Source organism: Typopeltis vanoorti, chromosome 1 (genome assembly GCF_054136105.1).
Source record: "Typopeltis vanoorti isolate ZY-2024b chromosome 1, IOZ_Tvanoo_1.0, whole genome shotgun sequence".
NCBI classification, from domain to species: Eukaryota; Metazoa; Arthropoda; class Arachnida; order Uropygi; family Thelyphonidae; genus Typopeltis; species Typopeltis vanoorti.
Genome location: NC_143549.1, coordinates 91,243,405 through 91,269,029, shown reverse-complemented (window position 1 = coordinate 91,269,029; position 25,625 = coordinate 91,243,405). Strand labels below are relative to the sequence as shown.

At 36.8% G+C, this 25,625-nt stretch overlaps 1 protein-coding gene across 1 annotated transcript in view; it reads right to left on the bottom strand.

Annotated features, from left to right (window-relative positions):
• Positions 1–5,192: 5,192 nt before the first annotated feature.
• LOC150110201 (neuroguidin) overlaps positions 5,193–25,625 on the bottom strand; it is a 176,128-nt gene continuing 155,695 nt past the window's right edge. Inside the window, exon 13 of the mRNA XM_090392175.1 lies at positions 5,193–5,246. Coding sequence (XP_090248301.1) covers positions 5,239–5,246 — 8 coding nt within the window. The 3' untranslated portion in view covers positions 5,193–5,238. The remainder of the gene's footprint in view (positions 5,247–25,625) is intronic.

Below are 25,625 nucleotides of genomic sequence, written 5' to 3'. Positions count from 1 at the left end.
TCAGTATTCATAAATGAAACTGGCTGTCATTATCTGACTTCACACCTCAACTCGGAAGGAAAGATGAACTATTTGCTGTCAGTAATGATTTAACACAAATTGTTTACCAACCTACTAGAATTCCAAATAATCCTCATCATTCTCTTAACATCTTTGAACTTTTCTTAACCAGTGCCTCCATGTACACTGATTGACCACTCATCCCATAACCTTGTATATGTTTCCTTTTCTACAGATTCACCTTCTTCCAGCCAATATCAGTCTCATATCTCATAGCACTACAAGGGTATCAATTGAGACAGCCTCTAGGATTTCTATGCTGCTTTCCATGGTCTGATTAGTGTTTCTGCATTAGTGTTTCAGCAGAAAGTAATGGATAGAGAAGGTCATCAACAGCCAGCTTCTTCACTACCTGGAGGTCCACAAGTTAATTAGTGATCACCAATGTGGATTCCAGCATTCATTCTATGAAAGATCTCCTTGCTTACTTTATCTGCCTTTGATCAAGCCATTGAAAAATTTAGAGAAACTTATGTGGTTGCTTGTGATATTGCTAACTTTTTAACTGAGTCTGGCAATAAGGCCATTTCAGCAATCTACCCTCCTGCCCTTTATGATTGGATTGCCATAAATTAAAAATGTCAAGAAGTTATATTCTTGATTTAATCTTTTATCCAAGTGTCAGCAAACAAAGTTTACGCATGAAATAACTTCACGACTGAACAACTTGTATATAGAGGCTAATGACTTCGCTTCACATCACTTGCCTGGGTATTCCATAATGCAAAGCACATATCCTTACAGACATATATAATGCTATGCATTATGGGAAGGGTTGCTACCCAGACCGGCTTCACTACAAAAATGAAAGGAATTCTCCAAAAACTCAGGCGATACCCCAGATCACTCTAAACTCAGCAAGTGTAAGTGACCCAAAGAATCATTTTATGCAGTGATGGTCCTACTCAGCAACAGACCATCCTGCCACTGACTGCCCAATGGCAAGCTCATCTCCATCGCCAAGCAGAGTTGTGAACTCAGCAGTGGCTCCACTTAGAGACAGGCAAAAACCTACTACTGAGCAGGGCTGTTCATGTTTCAGCAGCAACCACTTCAACACTAAAATGCATCAGTGGGAGCCAGACCTAGAAGTGATACCAAGGTTGAAGCAATGCAGAAGTCATATTTCTATATACAACTAGCCAAAAGGTGTCATACTTTATTACTAAAATACTCTGAATTGGTACATGAAAACCTTTAAAGAAATGGAATAGCATTTATTTCATAGAAGAGAATACAGAAAATAAATTTTGGGTTACAACCTATTTTCTGATATAATAATTCTAATCAAAATAAAGGTGTACTCAGTGAATGTCACACTCATAAGTGTATGCCCATTACGGATTCAAGTGAAGATGAGGTAGAAGAATTTTACAGCAGCAGCCTACAACAAGTAGCATACAGTACTGATGAAATGACTTTCTTTTGATATTAAGTGATTGGAATGCAAAAGTGGGTGAAAAAGAAGAATGAGGCATCACTGGAAAATTTGGTTTAGGAATGAAGAAGGAGAAAGGATATTGGAGTTTTGTGTTGAGAACAGTTGCTTTTGCTTTATTGCAAATACTTGCTTCCAACAACATAAAAGAAGATTGTACACATGGACTTCACCTAATGGAGAATAATATGAAATCAGACAGATTATATTATTGCCAGCAGAAGTGCAGTACAGGAGTGCTATCCAAGCAGCTAAAACACTACCTGGTCAGACTGAGGGATAGATCATGAATTCTTAATAGCTGAAGTTAAATTGAAGTTAAGGGCTAAGCAAAGAATACTCTTAATAAAGCAACAAGAAAGAAAGATTGTAAATGGTTGTCAGCAAAAGCTATTCAAATAGCAGAGGAAAGAAGAAAAATGAAACTTCAGAGACACAAAGAAAGGGTTAGACAACTGAGTAGATTTCCAAAGACAGACTAGGAAAGATAAGGAAAAACATCTAAACAAAAGATGCAAGGAAATCGAAGAAAGCAATATCATGGGTAGAACAAGAGATCTGTTTAGAAATATAAATGATGTTACAGGAAAGTTTATCCATAGATTAAGAGTTGTAAAATGTAATTCAGGTAAATGTCTGATGGAAGAAGAAGCAGTGAAAAAAAAAAAAAAAAAAAAGATGGAAAGAGTATGTAGAGGATTTGTACAAGAAAGATAAGAATATTGAAGACAAATTTGAAAGGAGAGAATTTGTTGAGGAACTCATGATAATGAAAACTGAAGTGATGTCAGCAATGAAACAACTGCCAAAAGTAAAAGCTCCAGAAGCTGATGGTGTGTCAATGGAATTATTGAGAGAAGCTTGGGATGAAGTAGTGAATATATTGACTGAAATTTGTCAGGTTTGGAAGAAAATTTACTGACCTAGAGATTGGAAAACATCAGTATTCATCCCAATCCCCATTGGGATGAATACTGATGCAAGTAAAGTTATGCTGAAAGTGATCCAACAAAGGTTGGAACCATATGTGAATAGAGAAGTGCCACAAGAACAGGCAGGCTTAGGAGAGGTAGAGTTAATAGAGACCAAATATCAAACATGAGATGGATTATGGAAATAACAAGAGAATTTCAGAAAGAAGTATTAATTTGTTTTATTGATAATGAGAAAGCATTTGATTGTTTAGATCACAACAAACTGTGTAATGAGATCAATGGGAATACCTGAACATCTAATTTTCTTGATAAGAGAGCTGTACGACAACCAAGAAACTTCAGTAAAAACAGTCTTTGGAGAAACAGTCAGTGTTCAAGTGAAAAAAGAGGTGCGACAGTGTTGTATACTGTCACCCTACCTTTTTAATATTTATAGTGAATATGTTATGAGAATGGCTGATTTAGACAAGAATCCAGCTGGAGTTAATATTGGTGACAGGAAAATAAATAATTTAAGATATGCAGATGATACAACCCTCATAGCAGAAACTAAGGAAGATCTGGAGTGGTTTGATTGTATTGGTTAAGACGGAAAGTAACAAAGCCAGGCTTAATTTAAACATCAGCAAAACAAAAGTGATGGCTTCTTTTATCTCCCTCTATTATAAATTCATCTTCTAGATGAATTTATAATAGAGGGAGATAAAATAGAAATCAATGATTTACTAGGGGTTCAGAATCAGAAATGATGGTAAATGTGAAGATGAAATTAAAATAAGAATAGTCATGGGAAAAAAAGCGATATTAAACCTGGTAAAAATTATGAAAGATGTTTGAGTAAGGCCATGAACGCTAGAATTGTCAAAGCAATGGTATTTCCAGTAATGATGATGTATGGATGTAAAAGCTGGATTATTAAGAAGAAAGATAGAAAGCAAATCGATTCATTTGGATTATGTGTGTGTGTGGAGGAGACTATTAAGAATCTCATGGACTGCAAGAATGACCAATAAGAAGGTTTTAGAGAATATAAAGACAGAATGCTCCTTGGAGGTGATGATCACTAAACAGAAGTTGATGTACTCGGGACATATTATGTGAGCTGATGAATGAATCATTGGAAAAGACAGTTGGGTTGGGGAAGATTGAGGGAAGGAATGAGAAGAAGAGGAAGACCACAAATGAGTCGGATGGACAACATAAAAGAACTTACAATTGCTGAAAGAAAGGATAGGAAGCTGAGTAGGATGGATTTCTTGGCATCTTTAATTCATAGTATTTGTTGTTATGTGCTATCCAGTCGTTTTTGACTCTTTGTTCACAAGATCACCAAGAGTTGAATACGATGGATGGCACATGACAAATACTATAACTTAAAGATGCCAAGAAATTATATTCTTGATTTAATCCTTTATCCAAGTGTAAAGAAATAAAGTTTGCACATGAAGTAACTTCATGACTGGGCAACTTGTATATAGTCTAATAACTTCCCATCACTTGCCTTAGTATCCCATAATGCAAACTCTGGTCATTCATTATGTGTCATAGTTGACAGTTCCCTTTCATTAGATGCTTATCAATGCCAGGATACTCCAAGAGCTCTATGCTCTTGACCATGCTCTTCCCTATACAATAATTGCCTTCTCTCGTTAACCTCAAATCCTATTCATAATTTTGCTAATTGCGCTTCACTCCCTTCCTCTCATCATTTGAGAAACCATGTAGTACTCAGATAATTCAAGCTTCAAGATCATCTATAACTGATGTCTTAAACACTAATTTCTTCACCATTTTCAAATGATGTGAAGATAATCTAGTGAATTTCCATGCTTGTTTCATTTCTCAGAAGAAAGAACTTACTTTGCTCCCACTTACTTTTGATAATGTTCCAATCTCCAGACAAGATCAATTTTCTCTTGGGTTGATCTTCATAACATGCCTATCTTGCCATAAAAAGATCACATTGTTAGTCTTCTCAGCCTCCAAAATACTTGGTATTTGTTTTATGTTCAAAACACTACTTCCCTCTTGAAAAACTCATAATACTTTATAAATCCCAAATCTGCATGACCTTATGATATTATTCTGATATTTGGGTGGTGCACTAAAAACTCTCTAAGAATACTCAGTGGTATCTAGAAGAGAGCAATCTGCTTAATAGACGATCCCTTTCAAAAGACTCCCTCCAATCACTTTCTCACTGACACTTTATTTTTTGCATAGTCTTTTTACAAGGTGCATTCACTTGTAAACATTCACACATAATTCAAACTTCAAATGTATTGAAAACTTCTCGTCTTTCTACATCCTGTGTACCTCTGTTCTTTGAAATAGCATTTTTTATGGCATGTCTGTGAGGTATAAGAAAGGGGTTGCATTCACCAGTGAATGCACTGCTCTTAATCTACTAACTCTTAAGAAACTCAATAACAGATTCTTTTTTTTTTTCCACTTAACCACTTGCTCCTACATACATGCCACTGTTTGTGTTATTGGTTTTAGGACCTTTTGCATATGTGGTTGATATATATATTAAAAAAATGAATTAATGAAAACAGACAATTTTTTAAGGGCTATGTAACTGCACTACATCATTGTAAAAGAGTTGGGAAAAACTAGAACTAAACAACAAATCATGGAAATTTTTTTAAAAATTGCTTAAGCCATGTTTAAATCCAGTGTGAAAATTCAAATAGTATGGTACTATATTTGTATTAAAATAGTTTCAAAATAGATGTGATTGCTATTCAGGTACTTACAGTTTCACTGTGTGTATCTACTTCATTCAACATATGGTCCAATAAGTCAGATAACTATAAACGACAAATAAAGACAGTCTACTTAATAATATTATGATTACAAAAACAAATATATTTTGATTACTCCAAACTGTCAATTAACAATCTTTTATTTCTGATATATCTTAATTTAAAAAATAAAAATAAATAAATATTTGCATTTACAATGCCTGGATTGTTTTGTGGAAGCATTGTATTTTGTGGTTATTATTATTATTATTATTATTATTACGGGTGACTCCAGGGAGTCCTTAGACGCATCGAGGGAGGCCCTAAACATCATGTCCACACAACTATATAACATTCTCACAGTGTCTATCATACCTTGCCTTGAACTCACTCACCATCATAGCACCCACAACAGACTCTGGCAGCTTATTCCACTCATTTACCACTCTAAAAGTAAAGAACCCAGCTCTAACACCCTTGCTAACCACACTCTTGCCCAGCTTCCATAGGTGTCCCCTAGTTCTCCCATCACCAGTCCTGATCTCAAAAATATCCTCTGAATTAATCCTATAGAAACCCTTTAGCAATTTGAATGTCTCAATCATATCTCCCCTTTTCTACCTATCAACTAATTTCTGCAACCCACAAATCTTCAACCTGTTCTCATAAGGTTCATTCCATAGACCTGCTATCATCTTGGTCACTCGCCTCTGGATCCTCTCCACCTCCTCCCCATCAAGAAGAAACCTAGGTCACCAAATCTGGGCACAGTAGTCGAGATGAAGTCTTATCAAGGTTCGGTACAGAGGTAAAATAACTTGCTTGTCTCTGCTCGTCAAAGTATTTTTCAACAACCAAGTGAGTTGATGTGCTGATTTAGCTACTTTTGCAATGTGTCCCCTAAACTTCATCTCCCTATCCACCAACACTCCCAAGTCCCTGGCCTCATCAATCTCCTGGAGTGCAGTTCCACTAATGTGGTATACTGCTGCTAATCTTTTCACCCCAAAATGCATAACCTTACATTTTGTCACATTAAATTGACATCCATTCTCCTTAGCCCAGAACTCAAATCTATCCAAGTCGTCCTGCAAGATTTTGACATCTGCATTCACAATTGCCCTACCCAACTTTGCATCATCAGCGAACAAATGAACTTTTCCTCTTAGATCCTTCCCTATATCGTTAATGAACAAATTAAACAGCAGTGGTCCAAGAACAGAACTCTGTGGCACACCACTAGTCACAGGCTGTCTTTTGGACTCTACTCCTGAATAAACTACTCTCTGATATCTCTCCATCAACCACCCACCTATCCATCTCACCAACCCTATATCCATTCCCATATGTTGTAGTTTACGGATTAGAATTCCATGTGGTATCCTGTCAGATGTCTTAGCCAGGTCCAGCAGTATCACTGTAAACCCATTACCCTTATCCAGTTCAGCCGTCACTGTGTTATAAAACTTGAGCAAGTTACTGAGGCATGATCTACCCTTCACAAAACAATGCTGTCCCCTGTACAGTATCTCATTTTCATCAATCCATTCCTGTATTTTTCCCTTGACTACTTTCTCCAAGACCTTGACAACGACTCCTGATATGCTGATCAGTCGGTAATTTGCAACAGTAGTCTTGGATCCTCCTTTATGCAGTGGAACTATTTTCCCCTCTTTTCACACCTTTGGGACTAAACCAGACCCGAGACTCAGATTAAACAATATGGTCAAGGGCACTGATAATTCTTTAGCCGCTTCACCTAAGACCCGTGCCGGTATACCATCCAATCCCACAGATGTATTCACAATAAGGTTCTGTAATAGACTATTCACCTCCACTTCATTCATCACAATTCCCATATAAACTAATGGTTCCTTCATTTTTTCAATGTCATCACCTGGATGATATACTCTTGCAAAGTGCTCGCTCAGTAATTCCACTATATCAACTGATTCAGTGACCTCCTCCATCATCATTCCTTAAAATCATTTTGCCATGTAGTTTTTTTTTGCTTGCAGCATATTGAAAGAACTGTTTGGGATTCTCTTTAGCTTGCATAGCTAGTTTCCTTTCATAATCTGCTTACCACACTCGTTACCCTTCTGGCCTGCACTTCATACCGTCCGTGTGCCTACAGGTCACCTCTTTCTTTAAATTCCCTCCACAGTTGTTTCTTTTTTTTGCAGCTCAAGCTTAATGGTGTTATTCATCCATTTAACCCCTACTTGTTTTACTATTCTGACTCTAGGTATACAATCAGCCATAACCTCCTGTAAATGCTCCTTGACCACTTCCTATGCTCTATCGACATCCAGCCCTTGCAGTTTTACATGCCATGGCACTGATCCAAGCAATCTCCTAAGCGCATCATACTTGCCAGCATGGTATATCATGTATTAAGACAGGGTATACCACATATACCCTGTCTTAATTGAAAATTCCACACCTTTAGTCATCTCCCAGGTCAAGACGTTATGATCACTCTCACCAATAGGTGGTAACATGGTCATATTCATTACAGTCAAATTCTCAGATGCTATTACCAGGTCAACACTCTCACACCCCTAGTATTTTCAATTACATGCTGTCTCAGATAGTTATCCCTTAATAATTGAATAAAATCCATTTCCTTCCTCACGTGTGTTCTCTCCTCCTTCCAATAAATGTTACTATAGTTGAAATCCCCCATAATAATTACCCTCCTTCCACTCATTTCATCAATTTGTTTATGCATACTATCTCCACCATCTATTCCATCACCTGGTCTATAGCAGCACCCAACTGTATATTTTGTTCTGCCAGTCTCGATCTCACACCAAATAGCCTCAAATGAGGCTATTTGGTGTGAGACTTTATGATAAATATTTGGTGTTATACTATATGATAAAACTCATTAAGTGGCATGAAGAAAATTTCTTCTTGAATTATATTGCATGTTTTAAAATAAGGCTTGATGGGTATCTGGGATGTCCTAAACCAGAAGCATCTAAACATTTTAACAAGTAGGCCAGGTTGTCAATTAAATGACAACTGAATGAAGACGAAATTATGTGTCAGTTTTAAAACTGGTTGTAATTAACAATTTAAATAGAATATGACTGCTTCCAGAGTTTATTTTTCACTTGGTTAGACTATAATAAGTTTAGTTTAATCCTTTATCCAAGTGTGAACAAACAAAGTTTGCGCCTGAAAGTATCTTCAGGACTGGAGTAAGGTAGTGCAACACCAGGCAACTCGTTGCAAAGGTGGAGAAAGATCTCATTACTCCTATCTCAGTATCTCCCATAATGCAAAGCATATCTCCTTGCAGATATGTGTAATGCTATGCATTAAGGCAAGGGCCACGACCCATACTGGTTTCGACCTTTATTGAGGTTTCGTCAGTGGGAGCCAGGCCCAGTAGTGGAGATACAAAGGCAGAAGCAATGAGAGGTCATCCAAACCTATAGGAGTTGCCAAAGGGTGCGCAACCTTATTATTAAATTACTCCAGATTCAGAGAAAGATGTTGAGAGTTTATTTTTCACTTGGTTAGACTATAATAAGTTTAGTTTAATCCTTTATCCAAGTGTGAGCAAACAAAGTTTACACCTGAAAGTATCTTCAGGACTGGGGTAAGGTAGTGCAACACCATAATGAGAGTAATGAGAGTAATGAGAGCTTTCTCCACCTTTGTAACGAGTTGCCTGGTGTTGCACTACCTTACCTCAGTCCTGAAGATACTTTCATGCGCAAACTTTCTTTGCTCACACTTGGATAAAGGATTAAACTAAACTTATTATATGACTGCTTCCATTTTACATAGTTTTAAATGTTTCTTCTCAAAGCGTGGAGGTCATAATTTGGAGAACTCTTGCTTAGGGTTCACTGCTAATAACAGTGGACTTCCTTTATGGAATGAAAGCACAATACCTGGCTTTGAGATACTTAGAGACAGTGAAAATAAGTTCAGCATTGTGTGTTACCAGAAATGTACACTAGTGGCCAAAATTGTGAAAACCTTTTAGAAAAAGTGTATTTCTGAGGTTTGATGGCTCATAACACCACTTTTTTTTTTAGTAATAACTTTTATGAAGGATTTTTATTAGAACAGCAGTTATAAAGAAGAAAAGTGAAACACATAGAAAAAATGAGATATACAAAAATTCTCACAATGTGAGTTATTACTTAGTTGGGTAACCTTTAGCATTAATTACGGCCTTGCAACGCTTTCCCATGGAGTGAACCAAGTTTTTTAATTCAGCAGTTGTTATAATGTGAAACCAAGATTGAATTATTGCTTCTATTAATTGGATTTTATTGGTAGGTTGCTTCTGACTAACAAGTTTCTTTAGTCGGCTTCATAGATTTTTGATTGGGTTAAGGTCTGGGCTATTCCCAGGCCATTCCAGAAGTGGAATATGATTATCTTGAAACCACTTTTTGCACACAGCAGCAACATGACATGGAGCTGAATCCTGTTGAAATATAAATGCTTCATTATCTTGGAAAAGTTCATGTGTGGACGGCTTCAGTTTGGAATCAAGTATTTCATTTATGTATTTTGGGGCATTTATATTCCCATTAATCACGAAAATTCTGTCCACACCTTTTGATGTCATACAACCCCAGATCATAACACTAAGTGGGTGTTTCACGGTAGGTGTAATGCAATCAGGATGCAAATCTTTTCCGATTCTTCTTCTTCTCACTAGCAAACAGGGAGATTTTGGTCTCATCACTCCAAATCACACTGTCCCATTGTTCTGCTGTCCAATTAACATGGGTTTTTAGCCCATTTTAATCTTTTCAACCTTTGTTTGAGAGATAAAAATGGCTTTTTTTGTGGAATTCTAGCATTTAGACCAAATTCCTGCAGTCTGTGCTGAACAGTCCTTGCATTCAACTTCATATTGTATTGCGCCATTTTATCTTGTATACCCAGATGATTTTATTCTATCATGTAGGCACAGTCTCTCAATTGTTCTATCATCACTTGCTGTTGTGCACCTTTTCCTGCCTTTAATAGTCTGGTTTTGTAGTGACTGAGTCTCCTTATACCTCTTCAAAAATTTAGAAATGCCACCTTTGGTTAAGTTTCCACCAATTTTTCTTCTAATTTTTTCATAACTGTAGCCTTGTTCACTTAATGGTACTATTTTACATTGCTTTCTGGGTGACCAGTCAACTCTTTGTGCCATTTCTTTAATTTTATTACGTTTTACAAGCTCACTAAATGAAAGAAAACAAAACAAAAAAAACCAACCAACTTGATAGCAATCACATAACACACTGACAAATGTCCTCCTCTCAACTCTAATACATGACATCAATAGCTGAATCCTACTGTGACCTTATTGACTCATTGCCAAAACAAGATGACACCTGATTGGCCCTCTAAACACTCATGCTCATTGGCTACATTCAAATGAAGGAAAGCTACATATGTCAAACTAAGCAAGTTGTGTTTCTTTTTTATGGTTATTTGGCTATAACTTTTCATAGAATACAGATAATTGAAGCAAACTTTGTTGCATTATATTCTTGATCGAATTATCTTTCCATTGATATATAATTTTATGGCATTAGACCAAAAAAATTGGTGTTATGAGCCATCAAACCTCAAAAATACACTTTTTCCAAAAGGTTTCCACAACTTTGGCCACTAGTATAGTCAGAAGGAAGCACAAAAGATGAAAGAACGAATCTCTGTGTGATAGCATATTAAACACATAAATGAATTTCTGTTTGTAAGACAGCATGTGTCCTTTTGTTAATTTTTGTATTGTATTAAAGTACTCTGATTTTTAACTGAAGTGCATATTTTGAAGTTCTAACAAGAAAGCAACACTTTTCCTAATTCTCATCTCATAGACTTAAATAAAGTTGGACTTAAATAAATCATCTAACACTTTTCACTCTCTCTAAGAAGAGCACTCCCATTCCCATCTTTCTTTTTCATGTTAGGCTCAAAGACCTGTCGTGGCCAAGGAACTTGAGAAACCTGATTAGATCTTATGATAAGGCTATTAATGCTATCTGAATTGTCTGTTATGTCTGTAAACTGTGTAGTATTCCTCAGATCGGTTTGCCTGTTTTTTGTAGGATGATAAAACCCAAGTTTATGGGAAAGAAAGGATTTACAGGGAAAAGTTCTTTCACCTCCATATGAGACAGGCTAGCTCACTTTCAGTTGGAAGAAATCTCTGATAAAGGTTTTTCATGTCCTAGACTGGGTTCAAACCTAGGTGTTTCCAAACCGAAAGGCATTGTCGATACCAACTGACTTATGGAGACTCTTCTGGACTTTTTTTTTTTTTTTAGAAATTAATAGGCAGCAAGCTTCTACTGCCTCTTATCAGCATCGGCTTTCAGTTGGAGTGTCAGAGGTATAGTGGGTCGAAGTGCATGAGATTTGTGCTCTGGTACTTCTCTCTCTCTCTCTTCGACAGATTTTTTTAAAATCTTAAATATATTATTATTATTTTGTGACACCTCCAAGGAATCCAGACTCACTGAGGGAGGGCACCTACTCTACAACTCTCTGTCTGCACCACTTCCATCCATCTCCAACATCTACATCAACACCATTTACTGCCCACCTCCACCACCACCAGCATGTTTTGCCTGTAAACTGCTTGTCTTGAAGGTTGAATTGTCTGTATGCCGGAAGAAAAACCCTGCTACCATATAAGATCAGCTAACTCACCTTCAATTTAAAAAAAAAAAAAAAAAAAACATATGAAGATTCCTCCCGTCATGACGAGAATTGTGTTCTTCCAATTGCGCTACAGAGGCATTCATATAATAATTAATATTTGGATTTCCTTTAGCAACAACAAGCAAATGTTATAATATTAATATTGCAAAAATATTATTTGAAACTGTCATGTATTGGTGGTGGGAGAACTAGGGATAGGGTTACCATATTCTAAAATGCCAAAATGCTGACACCCACGAGCAGTTTGCTCGCCCTGGATGGGCATGGAGATTATGCATTGTTGCAGCCCATGCATATTTTTCACTAAACCTGATTTTCTTTAGCAGTTCTTTGTTTTGACACAAATAGTCGAACATATTTTTACATGTAAAATGTCTGTAATTAAATTTAACTATAGCAAGTCCTTTCACAGATTCTATGGTGAGTCTATTTCTTTCCTTGGTCAAAATGCGGACATGTCCGCATAAATTCTGACATATGGTAACCCTAACTAGGGGTCATCCATGGAAACTGAGCAAGAGTGTAGTTAGCAAGGGTGTTAGAACTAGGTATTTTACTTGGAGAGTGGTGAATGTGTGGAATTAGCTGCTAGAGTTTGTTATGAGTGCAATGCTTGCAAATGAGTTCAAAGCAAAGTATGATAGATACTGTGTGAATGCTGAATAGTTGTTCTTGACATAATGTTTAGGGCCTCCCTCAATGAGTCTAAGGACTTCATAGAGTTGCCTGTAATAATGATAATTATTATCATTATTATTATGCTATACACTTTTTCATATATTTTTAAGAATTTATAAGCAACACGGAGGGGGGGGGAGAACTAGCATGGCATAGAGTTGGGTTAGTTGAATACGACCTCTTCAAGCTTTGCCACTTATTTTATTTTATTTTAGTACTGCATTCCTGGGTGTGCACTCCTGAACATGTTCAGACAGGAAGTAATGTTCCTAATCGTAACTAGTAATATTATTATGTGATACCTCCAGGAGGTCCAAAGACTCATCGAGGGAGAGTGTGCCAACAGCATCGAACAAGTGGTTCCCTTCCAACTACTAACCTTGCTTAACTTTTCGCAAGCCATTAGTAGCAGAGGCTCTACCAATCGACCAACCTTTATTTGTATCTATTCGTGTGTGTGTTCTACAGTTTATTTTACTTAGTTGAGGGATTGAAAATCTGTACTTCAAAGAGGAGAAGAGGAAAAATAAAATGAAAACTACTTGCCAATGCTAACTCTAGAATTGAACCAATAAGGTTATCGACCAGCTATAATTGCACGCAGGGCCAGCGGAAGTGGGCATTCAGAGCATGCAGTGCATGCAGGTGCAGCTACGAAGGGGGGGGGGGCGCCAGGGCACACACATATGCCCGGATCATTACACGGGCGTTTAGATAGAAATTGCATGTGGGTGGCAAAGACCCTAGCGCCACCACTGATCGCACCTGTAAGGTCTTTGCTTCTGCAGCGTCATTGAAGTTACCATGAGATATACAGGTCTTTTGGTTGAAATTAACTTATTATCATTATTTTTTAATTTGTTGAATATCGCAAATATCAAATGATTTCTGGAAATTAAAATTTAATAATGGGAGAGCTGTATAATCTGTTGACATGGTGTTTGCTTTCATAATACTAGGCTGTAGAAGTAAATGGTTATAAGTTCGATTCCAGTTGGGCGACTAGAGGAACTTCTAGGAGATTTTTTTTTTTTTTTTTCATCCAGTTATCCACAACTCAAGAAAATCGATCATAGATCTCACACTATTTCGAGCAAAAATGTATAGGGTTAGGGACCACAAGATGGCGGCAATCTTCTGCCACGCTCTCCTCCCATGAAATTGATAACTTTAGACCAGCATCGACGACTGTTGCGTTTTTGAAGTTGTGTTTTTATGTAAGGTACAGTGAGCTACGTGTAATATATCTATTAGCTATTCTCCCTCAGTTTGGCTATTTTTTCAGTGGTATAAGCGCAACTTTCCAGGAGAAGAAAAGAAGGAGGGAACGAAAAGTGACCGAATATCTTATTTCTACTTGAAAAGTCTTTATAAATGTCCTTCGAATCGGATTCGTTCGGGTCTTTCCAGCCAAAATGCATGCACCTTTCAAGCACTTTGTTTTGGCTGCATTATGAAAGGTATGCAAATTGAAATGGGGGGGAAATGATGCAGGCGCTGATTTTGTTATACAGTATACGGCGCATTATATTTATTTAATACGCTTTGTTATATGCAAAAAGTCACAAAAGATATAAATTAGTTCAAACGAAATGTAATGCTCGTAAAAGAAAAATGAAATAAACGAAGGCGAATTAGCCAATTTATTAATAGCGTAGCGAAGTTTTTTCTTTTCAGAAAATAGAATTTTCATTTCTCAGATCCAAAAAGTAGTTATATGTGGTCCCTTAGATCGAGGTATTGATAACCTTGATCTAGAGAGTTTCTCAAAATGACATTTAGCAACTAAAATTATTGGAAACTTGATAAGGCACTTAGTATCAAATCTGGAAGTGGGGGGCATTCTGTCAACGTACACCGGAATTAGAACAACCAGTTAATCAACCATAACGCAAAGCTTCGCAATTCGCAACAATTTCTTAAAAATATACTTAAAATAATTTCTGTTTGAAGTAATCTTTTTCATAAATTTATTATTATTATTATTATTATTATTATTCAGGCCTCCATGGAGTCAAAAGACTCATCGTGGGAGGTCCTTCCTAAGAAACACAAAGTCTATCAAGACTCATCGAGAGAAGGTCCCCCCCCCAAGAAACACAAAGTCTATCATACCACTCCTTGAACTCATTGACCGTTCTCGCTCTCACCACTCCATTAGGCAATGCATTCCATGGTTCAACCACCCTCCATGCAAAGAAACCACTCCTCACCCTCTTGCTCACAGATTCCTTTCGTAACTTCCAGGGATGGCCTCTTGCCATCACTCCTTCCCGCTGTTCAACCAAGCAAAAGAGCTCCCCAGTGTTAACCCTGTAACTACCTCTCAACAGTTTAAAAGTCTCAGTGGAATTTCTCTCTAGAAATTCCACCAAACTCTGCAGTCCACATTCCCTCAGCCGATCCTCCTCATAACTAACATTGTACAGTCCTGAAACCATCTTTGTTATCTGCCTTTGTACCTTTTCCACAGTTAATTTATCCCCTTCAAATCCTGGGGACCAAATCTGAGAACAATAGTCCAAGTGTGGTCTGATCTGGGTCTTATACAACGGAATGATAACTGTTTAATCTCTGCAGGTCAGTGTCCTTCTCATTATTGCAGCAATCCTCTGTGTTACCTTCGCAATATGTCCCCTAAATTTCAGGTTTCTATCAATCATCAACCCCAGATCTCTTGTCTCCCCTACTTCCTCCAGTATAACTCCTCCCATAGAGTATGCAGTGTCCCATTGATGTTTCCCAAACCTCAATTTTTCTAGTAAAAAAACATCATCATAGGTTAACTGCAGGTTTTTCTTCATATATAGAAATCTCCTAGTTAAGCCGGCAATGCAAACCAAGAAATAGAGGTGTCAGTCGAACATGCTTATTCCAGTCATATATTATGGGGGGGGGGGGGGTTCAGAGTCAAAATGTAGTTGGGTTATACAACTAAAACAATTAAAAAAAAAGACTGGATTACTATTTGGAAATTACCATTTTCTGCCAATGTTTTGCGAATATATACTATGGAGTGTGTATTCGTCAATGTGCATGTGCATTCTAAGAGTAATGAAAAAACAAAAAATAAATTATTATTAGACACCTCCAGGGAATCCAAAGTTTCATTGAGGGAGAGTGTGCCAACAGCATCGAACAATAATCCCTTCCAACTACTAACCGCACTCAAACTTGCTTAACTTTTTTCGTGAGCCATTAGTAGCAGAGGCTCTACCAATCGACCAACCTAAGTGTGAAATGTATTATTTATTTGTATAAAGTTTCTTTAATATTAATATCAATTCAAATAATAGTGATGAATATAATAATGGGAACAAGTCACATTTGTTCCTTGTTATATCATGCTATCAACGATACATTATTATTATTGTCAGGGCCGGCCATCTCGGGGGGGTTACTGTGAGTACAATGCACCCGGGCCCCACGATCGAGTGGGCACAGTCGGTACACATTTGCGGAAACGTATTATATTTCGAATGTGCTTTTTTTTTTTTTTTTGTTTTCCTGTGCCAAAATCATTTGCAGGTAAGAGGTTTTACAATACGTTTATCTCGAATCCTTTAATTTTTACCTTTGAAAAATATTTTAGGGTCCCAAAAGGTTTCTTGCACTGGGGCTCCTTTATAGAGAAGGTCCGCCCTGATTATTATTACGCGACACCTCAAAGGAGTCCAACGAAGGACTCATCAAGGGAGGGCACTCTACTCCGCTATACACATCTCACTGTCCTCCCTACTATTTAATTATCTCAATCAACGCCATCTACCCATCGCTACCAACAACAGTATTTTTTGTCTGTAAATTGCGTGTGTTCTGATGGCCGATTTGCCTGTACGTGTGGGATGAAAAACCCGGGTTTCCGGGAACAAAAACCCTGCTGCCTCCATATGAGATTGGCTAACTCACCTTCAACTGAAAAAAAAAAAAAAAAGCCCATATAAAGATTCCTCTCGTCTCGACGAGAACCGATACATTGCGCCCTTCGAACTCAGGTCTTTTCCACTCGAAGGGCGCAATGTACCGTCGTTGTTCCAATTGCGCTACGGAGACGCTTAATATAAGAACTCTCTATATAAGAACTCCGTGTAGAATTGTAGAATCAAATACAAATTTACTTAACTGGACTTAATGTCAGAAAAATTAGGTGTTTAAGTGTCACTTATTATCAAGAGAGCACTCCTTCTTTCCAATCGCCTAATTATTATAAATCACGAGATTAATAATTATATGATTGAAAAGAAGAAGTTGATAAAGTGAACTCCTTAGTGGGAATTTACATCAATAATCAGCATCCATTATTGCCTTTTCGAATATATTTCAAGCCGTTACAGATGACTCTTGGTATGAAAAAGCTGTTTTTTTTTTCATACCGAATGTCTTCATGTGGAAAAACTTGTTTAAAAAAAAACATCATTAGATTTAACACTAACTTTTTAATTTAACTTTTAAAAAGAACGGAATGCATACCTTATAGAATCCTTCTTCTAATGCATCTAATCTTTTGTTTACATTGGTAGCTTGCCACATCTCAGTAATCAGTGTTGCTCTTTGCGTCATAGATCCTTTTTTCTTTGCAGCAGAACGAATAGCTTCATAACCTGGATCTAAAGGTGCTTTGGAGTCCTTTTGTGACATTTCTGATTTTTCTTCTTCTGAGGGTAACTGGCCTTCTCTTTCGACTTGTGATTCACCTTCTCCTTCAGGTGGCTGTGGTTCAGCTTCTCTTTCAACCTGTTCTGCCTCTTCTTTTCCTTCACTAGAAGGTTCTCCTTCGGCAATCTGTTGTTCAGTTTCTTCAGTAGGCTTTGCTTCTTCTTCTTCACTTGGCTCTGGTGGCTCGATTTCATCAGCAGGCTCTTGTTCAGGTTCCATGACTTTTTCAGCAAGCTCTTGTTCAGGTTCCATGACTTCTTCAGCAAGCTCTTGTTCAGGTTCCATGACTTCTTCAGCAAGCTCTTGTTCAGGTTCCATGACTTCTTCAGCAAGCTCTGGTTCATGTTCCATGACTTCTTCAGCAAGCTCTTGCTCAGTTTCTAAGATTTCTTCTGCAGTAGACTCTTGCGAAGGCTCTGCAGCTTCTGATGATACCCGTCTGCCTTCAGAAGCCCTTGCACTGGATCGGCGTTCTGCATATCGTGTTATCGGAGTAGGCATCCTGTCTTCGTCAAAATCTTCATCAAAAACTCCTTCTTCCATGAATTCAATATCTCGCTCTGATTTCGTCTTTCTGGAATCCATTTTATACTTTCTTGCGCGTGAGTGGAGCATAGCAGACTTCATGACAATTGGATGATCCATATTACACCATGGTTTAACGTTCTGTAGACCGAGTTCCTCAATAAAAGAATGAAGGATTGTATGGAGAATGTTAAAGTTGACTGACCCCTTCTCTGGCACACAAAGGGCCATGTCAACCAATTCTGGCAAAGTAAATGTGTGAATCCTCATTGTGGATAAGAGATTATCATATTATAGCAGTGAAATTCTAGTCCTTTCTCCTGTTTGGAAACTACTCCCGAAAAGAAAGGTGCACAAAGAATAACTAGAAACATAATAATGGTTCTACAATAATTAATGATAAAGAAAAGTTAACAGAAATTTGAGCTTTAAGAAAAAAAAATCAAATCCTTATTCTGCACTCTGTGAAAGTTCGTTGCGTTACTGTTCTTAGACGGTAGATGATTTGCAACTTTTGTAAGAAATCAACGGTGCTTATTGGTGCATGAAGTGTGTGAAAAAGTATGTTTGATCACCTATTGTGTTATAACCTTTCGTGGGATGGATTTAAAAAATTATTTATTTAAAAATAGAACCGCATTTTCTAATAAACAATTTGGTAGATTCCAAATGGCATAACTGTAGTATTTCTGTCAACACCCTTTGGGAAAAGGAAGGAGGTCTGAAAGTCTACTTGTAATGGTAGTCATGACAACACTGAACCATTTGAAAATCACAGCCATAGATATGTTGTCGGGTTTGGTAAATACTATTGAAAAATAAAACAGCATTTACTAAATTCACGTAGGATAGATTTCGTTTTTCGAATTTCCTAATTAATTAGATTTCGAAGTGTCCCGCATAGCTTCTTGGTATCTTTTATGATGTTATGTTTGCAGAAGAAAATTTTAAATTCGATTCCAGCAGAATTGTAGAACTGAACTTTCTTTTTAATCAGTTCCAGAGTTAGTCGATCTTTAGTGCAAGAAAAAAAAATTTAATATCTTTCACAAGAAAAACTTTTACTAGAATGTTTAATTTCATAACCGATAAGAATTGGACAACAGAGGATGCATACACGAGTTCATGCAAATAAATTCTGCAAGAGATTTGGAACATTTTGTCTAGCACAGAAATGCATCCGACTTGGGCAAGAGTAAGAGGTTTAAGCCTGCTGCCTACTGTTTTTTTTTTTTTTTTTTAAGTCATGGCTAAAACAGTGCAACTCTACTTCCTTTGGTAATGAAAAAAGCATTAAAACATTTATTAACTCATAAATCCTCTCAACCTTGGACACATTCTGGTAGTGCCCCAAAACCTGCCTAAAAGTGTTGATGTTGTTCAAAAGGTCAATCCCATTAACTGACAACGCTGTTTCACAGATTAATTCCACTATTTTTCTCATTTATGTTCTGATTCTACCTATGGCTTTTCCTTGCTGATTTTCATGCAGGCTGTTCTGCATAACTGGTCAACATAATCGTTCCTTCATATTCCTCCATTTTCTGTTAAGCCCGTACACGAACAGTAGCTATCAACGTATACTCTCTCTCTCTCTCTCCACTTGAAACCTAACGAACTGGCATCTTTTCGTCTTTTCATTTTATACTTTGGAACAGAAGAGCATGAACGGCTTTCCTCACTCTTCTTCCCTAAAGACTGCAACTTCCAGCAGTGGAAGAAAAACCAACAGATTTCTAATTTCTCCTATGCATTTTGAGAGCAAACATTTTCTTATATAAATGAACAAATGGGAAACTAGACATGGGATAGCAGACGATCATTTTCACTGTTTATGTGAATTAGTGTATCATCTTTGGAACCAAGTTTTCAAACTTTCTTTCAGATATATAACAATAAACATTCAATTGATATATGCGTTCTTGGAACATAATTATAGTAATTACTATATAGTTAAACTTTGACTTCTTAAAAAAAATAATTTTTATGAATCCGAGAATATATCGTGCTTTTTATAATTATGCATTTTAATGCCATATTTTATCTGCGCTAACTTCCCTCAGAATTTTGGACACGGATAAAGTGTATGCAAAGACTTTTTTTGCCTGAAATCCAGCCTCATGCCCTAAAAGGTTGAACATTACAAATACAGAATATATGAATATATTGTAGTATATCGTTATCCCTACCCAAAGGAATAACACTTAAAATAAAATGTTCTTCAGAAAATATTTTCTGAAGAAACTGAATTGATGTAAGCCATCATACTTTTCATTATTTTACAGTCTGCAACAATATTTGCATAAAATTAAAGTTTTATTTTTCTGCTAAGCCGTTAATTGTTAAATATGTCCAGAATTATACAACAAATACAGGGAATCTAATTTTAGTAACTATAAATATTTTATTTAAATTTAATAATTAAAATATTCTTTGATTTATAGATCTGATATTTTTAATTTCCTAGGGAGTATGTGCAACTATTTCCGTTCGAAGTTTTGTAAATTGTTTTGCAATCGGATGCCACCCTTCTCGTCATCTGTATTTATGTTCACCACTCTACCAACAATTTGCAGACTTGGTGACGATAATACAGCAGACTGTTCTGCACTTTGGGAGTTACTCTTAAGACAACAGTCTCCAAAATTTTTGGCAAATTAATGCAACCATATTTGTTCAGGTTAGGAGAATTCATCGTAGCCATGGCTGACTCAAAAAATATTCTTTCGGATCTGTAACGACTTCTAAATAGCACGTTAGTTTTCTTCCATCTAGGCGAAACTGGAATATGAGAAAAGATTGGCCATTTGATCCAAGGAAAATCCTAGGGAATTATTTAGCTATGTGGCCAGTAGGAGGGGGAAACACAAAGTCTATCAAGACCCATCGTGGGAGGTCCTTCCTAGGAAACAAAGTCTATCATACCACTCCTTGACTGTTCTCGCTCTCACCACTCTATCAGGCAACGCATTCCACGGTTCAACCACCCTCCATGCAAAGAAACCACTCCTCATCCGCTTGCTCACAACTTCCAGGGATAGCCCTTCGTTCATCACTCCTTCCTGCCGTTCAACCAAGCGAAAGAACTCCCCAGTGTCAATCTTGTAACCACCTCTCAACAGTTTAAGAGTCTCAATCATCTCACCTCTCCTTCTTCTATCTATCAAACTCTGCAGTCCACATTCCCTCAGCCGATCCTCATAACTAACATTGTACAGTCCTGAAACCATCTTTGTTATCCACCTCTGTACCCTTTCCACAGTTAATTTATCCCCTTCACATCCTTGGGACCAAATTTGAGAACAATAGTCTAAGTGTGGTCTGATCACCAGAATGTTATTTGAATATGTTTGACTGGAAGTACAGTAAGTGATTTAAATAAAGTTGTATCAGGGCCTTTGGTTAGAATGAGCTGGATTCGAATGTCTACAGCAGTGTAGCTACGCTTTTAGCATCCTTGACAAATTCGTAGCTAAGGACTTTGTATAGAATGACGATTTCGACAGTTGTTGAATATCCAGCCACTGCATTCTTGCCAAATGTCAAAGCATTTCTATGCCTCTTTTCGTCTAAGAACATTTCTAAGAGAATCAACTGGTGTTTAGCTACTCTCATATGGGAGGCTGGCGTTTTTTTTTTTTTCCTGTAGTTGTTCATCTGATCAGAAGAACATCATAATTAACAGACATAATGCATCCCAACCTTAGCCGTTTCACCCATAATTCGCCCCACATTGGGCGTTTAGTTTTTGCCAGCCTTTTTGGCTGAGTGGTTAATGTATCCACTCTCCAGCCAAAAGGCTGCGGGTTAGAATCCCGCTGTGGGCATAGATGTTTGTGATTGTCTGTGAAAGTACTAGTGGCGGTAGTCGGCAGTAGATGGCGTTGGTGTTAGATGATGAAAGTTGGAGCAGTGAGACGAAGAGTTGTAGAGTAGATGCCCTCCCTCGATGAGTCTGTGGACTCCCTGGAGGTGTGATGTAATAATAATTTCAGACAACTTCTTAACCCTAACAGATATTGATGTCGGAAATGGTGAGAGTTCGACGGTCGAATTTTGAGTTGGAGTTGAAAATCCAAGTTTAAAATAAAAATATTCTTGCCCTCGCCAGAATCGTTTAGAAGCAGCATAGTTTTTGGCGATTAGTTAGAAGGAAATCTATGCCGTCTTTCTTCTGGTAGTATAGTAAAGATACACAAGAAAGCAATTATATTAATAATTTTTTTATAATTATCAAATAAAATAAGTTATTAAAAGAGAGGATAAATATTAAAATTATATCAAAAGGATGGATATTAAATTATAACAAGTTTTAAAATAAACCTTCCCCAAACTGTTGTAACCCCTGTAGCAGTATAGAGTACCGTGGATAGTTTAACTCCAATCCAGACTTTGTAATATGCACCAGAGTAGAGTTTCCCAAAGTATGGTCCCATACTCACTACTGGTCCTTGTAAAAATATTAACGGTCCAGAACATATCAAAATTCAAACGACATGTAAACTGTTGACAATGAAAATCAAGTTTTTTAATTTAATTTTCACTATCGCTTTCGCCATTTAAAACTATTTACTATTTTTTAACAGTTTATACGATAAAAAAATGAAATTCGATGACAGAAACGTGCAATTGTTTTATTAAAATTTAATACTACCTTCACATACACAGAAAACACACATTTAGTCCGGACGCGCTTCCTAACCAGAGGCGCGCTAGTAGTGTCCGGCGCCTATGTGCAAATTTTTTTATTGGAGGGGAGGCGCCTTTAGTTGGCGCCCCTATCCCCCCCCCCAATAAAAAAATCACTTAAAAAAACGTTTTTTTTTTAGTATTTCCTCCTCTTTGGCGCCTTTACTATCCTGGCGCCTGTGTGCGTCGCACACATTGCACATATATGCGTGGGGTCCCAAAAATGACACTTATAAAAAAAATAATAAAATATAAAAAAAAAACGGTCCCTGTGTAAAGTTTGAAAAACTGCACTGCAGACAAAACCATGGTATATTTTTAAGCCTCTTCATGGACTCCAATAAGCAGAGTAACGAGTTCATATCAGGTGATAAAAATACCTATATATATATATATATATATATATATATATATATATATATATATACTATCTGAAATTATATTTGCAAAAACTTTTATCTTAAATTTTAATGTAAAAGTGAATAAATAATTCATATTTCCAAATTTCGGGGGACCGAAAAGTTAGAGCACGACTTCAGTCCTATTTCTAACATTAAGACGTTAGAAAATTACTATAGCAAAATATTTTAGATTTTGAGCTACATCGTTTATATAACAAAATTCGCATTAGGTGAAGGATATCTTAATAACAGAGCGAGCAATAAACTGACCTTCAAATATATTTATTTATGCAACTTTGTAATTGATTTCACCAAAATGTTTAGATGTTTATATATAGATTATGATGTTTTCTAACAAATATAATACAATAATATATACATATATTAAACATGCCCTGTAATGCAAAGCAAAACAGGCCTGTTTAATATATATGGAAATGGAAATCAAAATGAAATAACTTACCAGCACAGATAAATCCAAACTAGTTCTCTTAAATGGTAATTTGACAAAATGTCATTTTGTAAATGTACAGTGACTACACATAAAAGAGTGACAATTGTGTAGTATTATCAACTACTTATTACAAGGCGTAACAATAACCGCATAATTCGTTTGTCAACAATGATGATCTGATTAACAATTAAAACACGATCTTACTGCAAAAGTTATGAAATGTACATTGTTATATAGTGCAGATAGTCTTGTGGCGCTAAAATGCTTATTACTCCCCCCCCCTCTTTTTTTAGAAGCCAATGTAACCAAAGAGATGAGCCTCTGTCGCTCATTCGCTAATGCGAAGCCTAGAATTAGAACCTTTATGGTTTTTCATCTGAATGTAGTTAGCTGGTCTCATACGGAGGTGGAGGGTTTCCTGCCGAAAACTCAAGTTTTTCATCCCAAAAAAAAAAGGTAAACCTGCCAGAACACACGCAATCAGATACGACACTAAGGGAATAAAATAACCACTCATTTTCCGTCTGATTTGATTTCGAATGCCTACATGGTACGGTGTGGGTCGACCCGCAATCGATAAATAGGAACGAATAAAAAATGTCAGCTTTTAGATGACAGTGATTCGAGACGATGAAAAATCCACTTCGCAACAGCGTTCCGTCCCTATTCATTATCTCAACAACTGAACCTTGAGTTGTATTATGTTTCATCAAATGTGTAACTTATCAGTCTACCCATCTTTCCATAGACCTTTTATTCCACAGCTTGACAGATTTTATTAAAATTCCCGATCCATGAAAAATTTGTAAACCAATCGACTTTTCGTTTCAAAATTTTGCAAAAAGTTTTTGAAATATAAAGTTATAACTCTGCTTAACCTAAATGAAATTTGGCATTTCAGATGTTAGCTTAAATTTACCCAGTCAGATGAGCTAACTGATGAATAGTTTCAATTGGACTAATTTAGGAAAACACTTAACAGAATTTTTTCGTACGATACAAATAATTACGTTCTGGTTGGCTAGAATTCAATATTTTGTATTTTGATTAAAATTTGTCTAGTAAATTAGCAGAAAGACCCACAGCACCTGCAATACGGAGTCACCCAAAATTTAAAGAACACTTGAATGGGGAGTTGCAGAATTATTATCGAAATAAATTTATTTAATTTAGCATTAATTTAATTTAATTAATTTAGCATTTTAATTTAGGACTCCACAGAGTCCTAAGACTCATCGTGGGAGTCCAAACTATCAACACAATGACTATCATGTCTCTTTGCAACCATTACTAGACAAAGCACTCACAACTGTTTCAGGCAACCTATTCAATTCATTCAACACTCTTCAAGCAAAAAATCTAGTCCTAATGCCCTTGCTAATCACATTCTTACCCAACTTCCAGAGTGACCTCGTGTTCTACCGCCCTCTAGCCAAGCGCTGCAACATTTCCCCTGTATCAATCCTATAAAAGCCTTTAAGTAACTTAAATGTTTTTATCATACCCACCTTTTTTTTTCACTTATTAACCAATTCTTGCAATTCACAAATCCTCAATCTATCCTCATTGAGAGCATTCCACACACCACTCACCATCTTGGTCACTTGCCTCTGGATATTCTCCACCACTTCTTCATCTCCTAGAAACTCAAGTGGCCAGACATGAGCACTGTAATCCAGATGTGGTCATATCATTCCTCTTTATAAAGAGGAATGATAACTCCCTTACCTCTACTTGTTAGTGTGTTCTTCAATAACCAAGTAATGTTAGGACTACCCTGGCTACTTTAACATGCTCTCTAAACTACAGCTCTCTATCTACTACTACTACACCGAAATTCCTGGTCTCATCAATTTCCTGGAGTACAGCTTATAATCTTTCTATCCCAAAATGCATAAATTTACTTTCATCATCATCAAATTCCTGACACGTACCCTCAAGGGATATACAGGATAATATGACAGTACTACATGAAAAACATCATTACTAACCTCTGATCAACAATTTTTCTCCAAATCAATCTGTTATCTGTCGACTCCAACATTATCAGAGTTATATTTCTGCCTTCTAAGGCACTTTATACTGTATCAATCCACCTATATCTTGGTCTTCCTCTGGGTCTTTTTGCTGCCAACCTGGCAGAGAACACTTGTTTTGCTAATCTTTCCTCTCCCATTCTGCTTAAGTGACCATACCACCTGAGATTAGCTCTGCTAACAATGTTAAGTTCTTTCCTAATATCGTTTTTAATATATTGCCATTGATGCCATCTGTTCACACCCCCTAATCTTTCTCAGGACCCTCATATCTGTCTCTAGTCTTTGGTCAAATGTTTTATTTCTA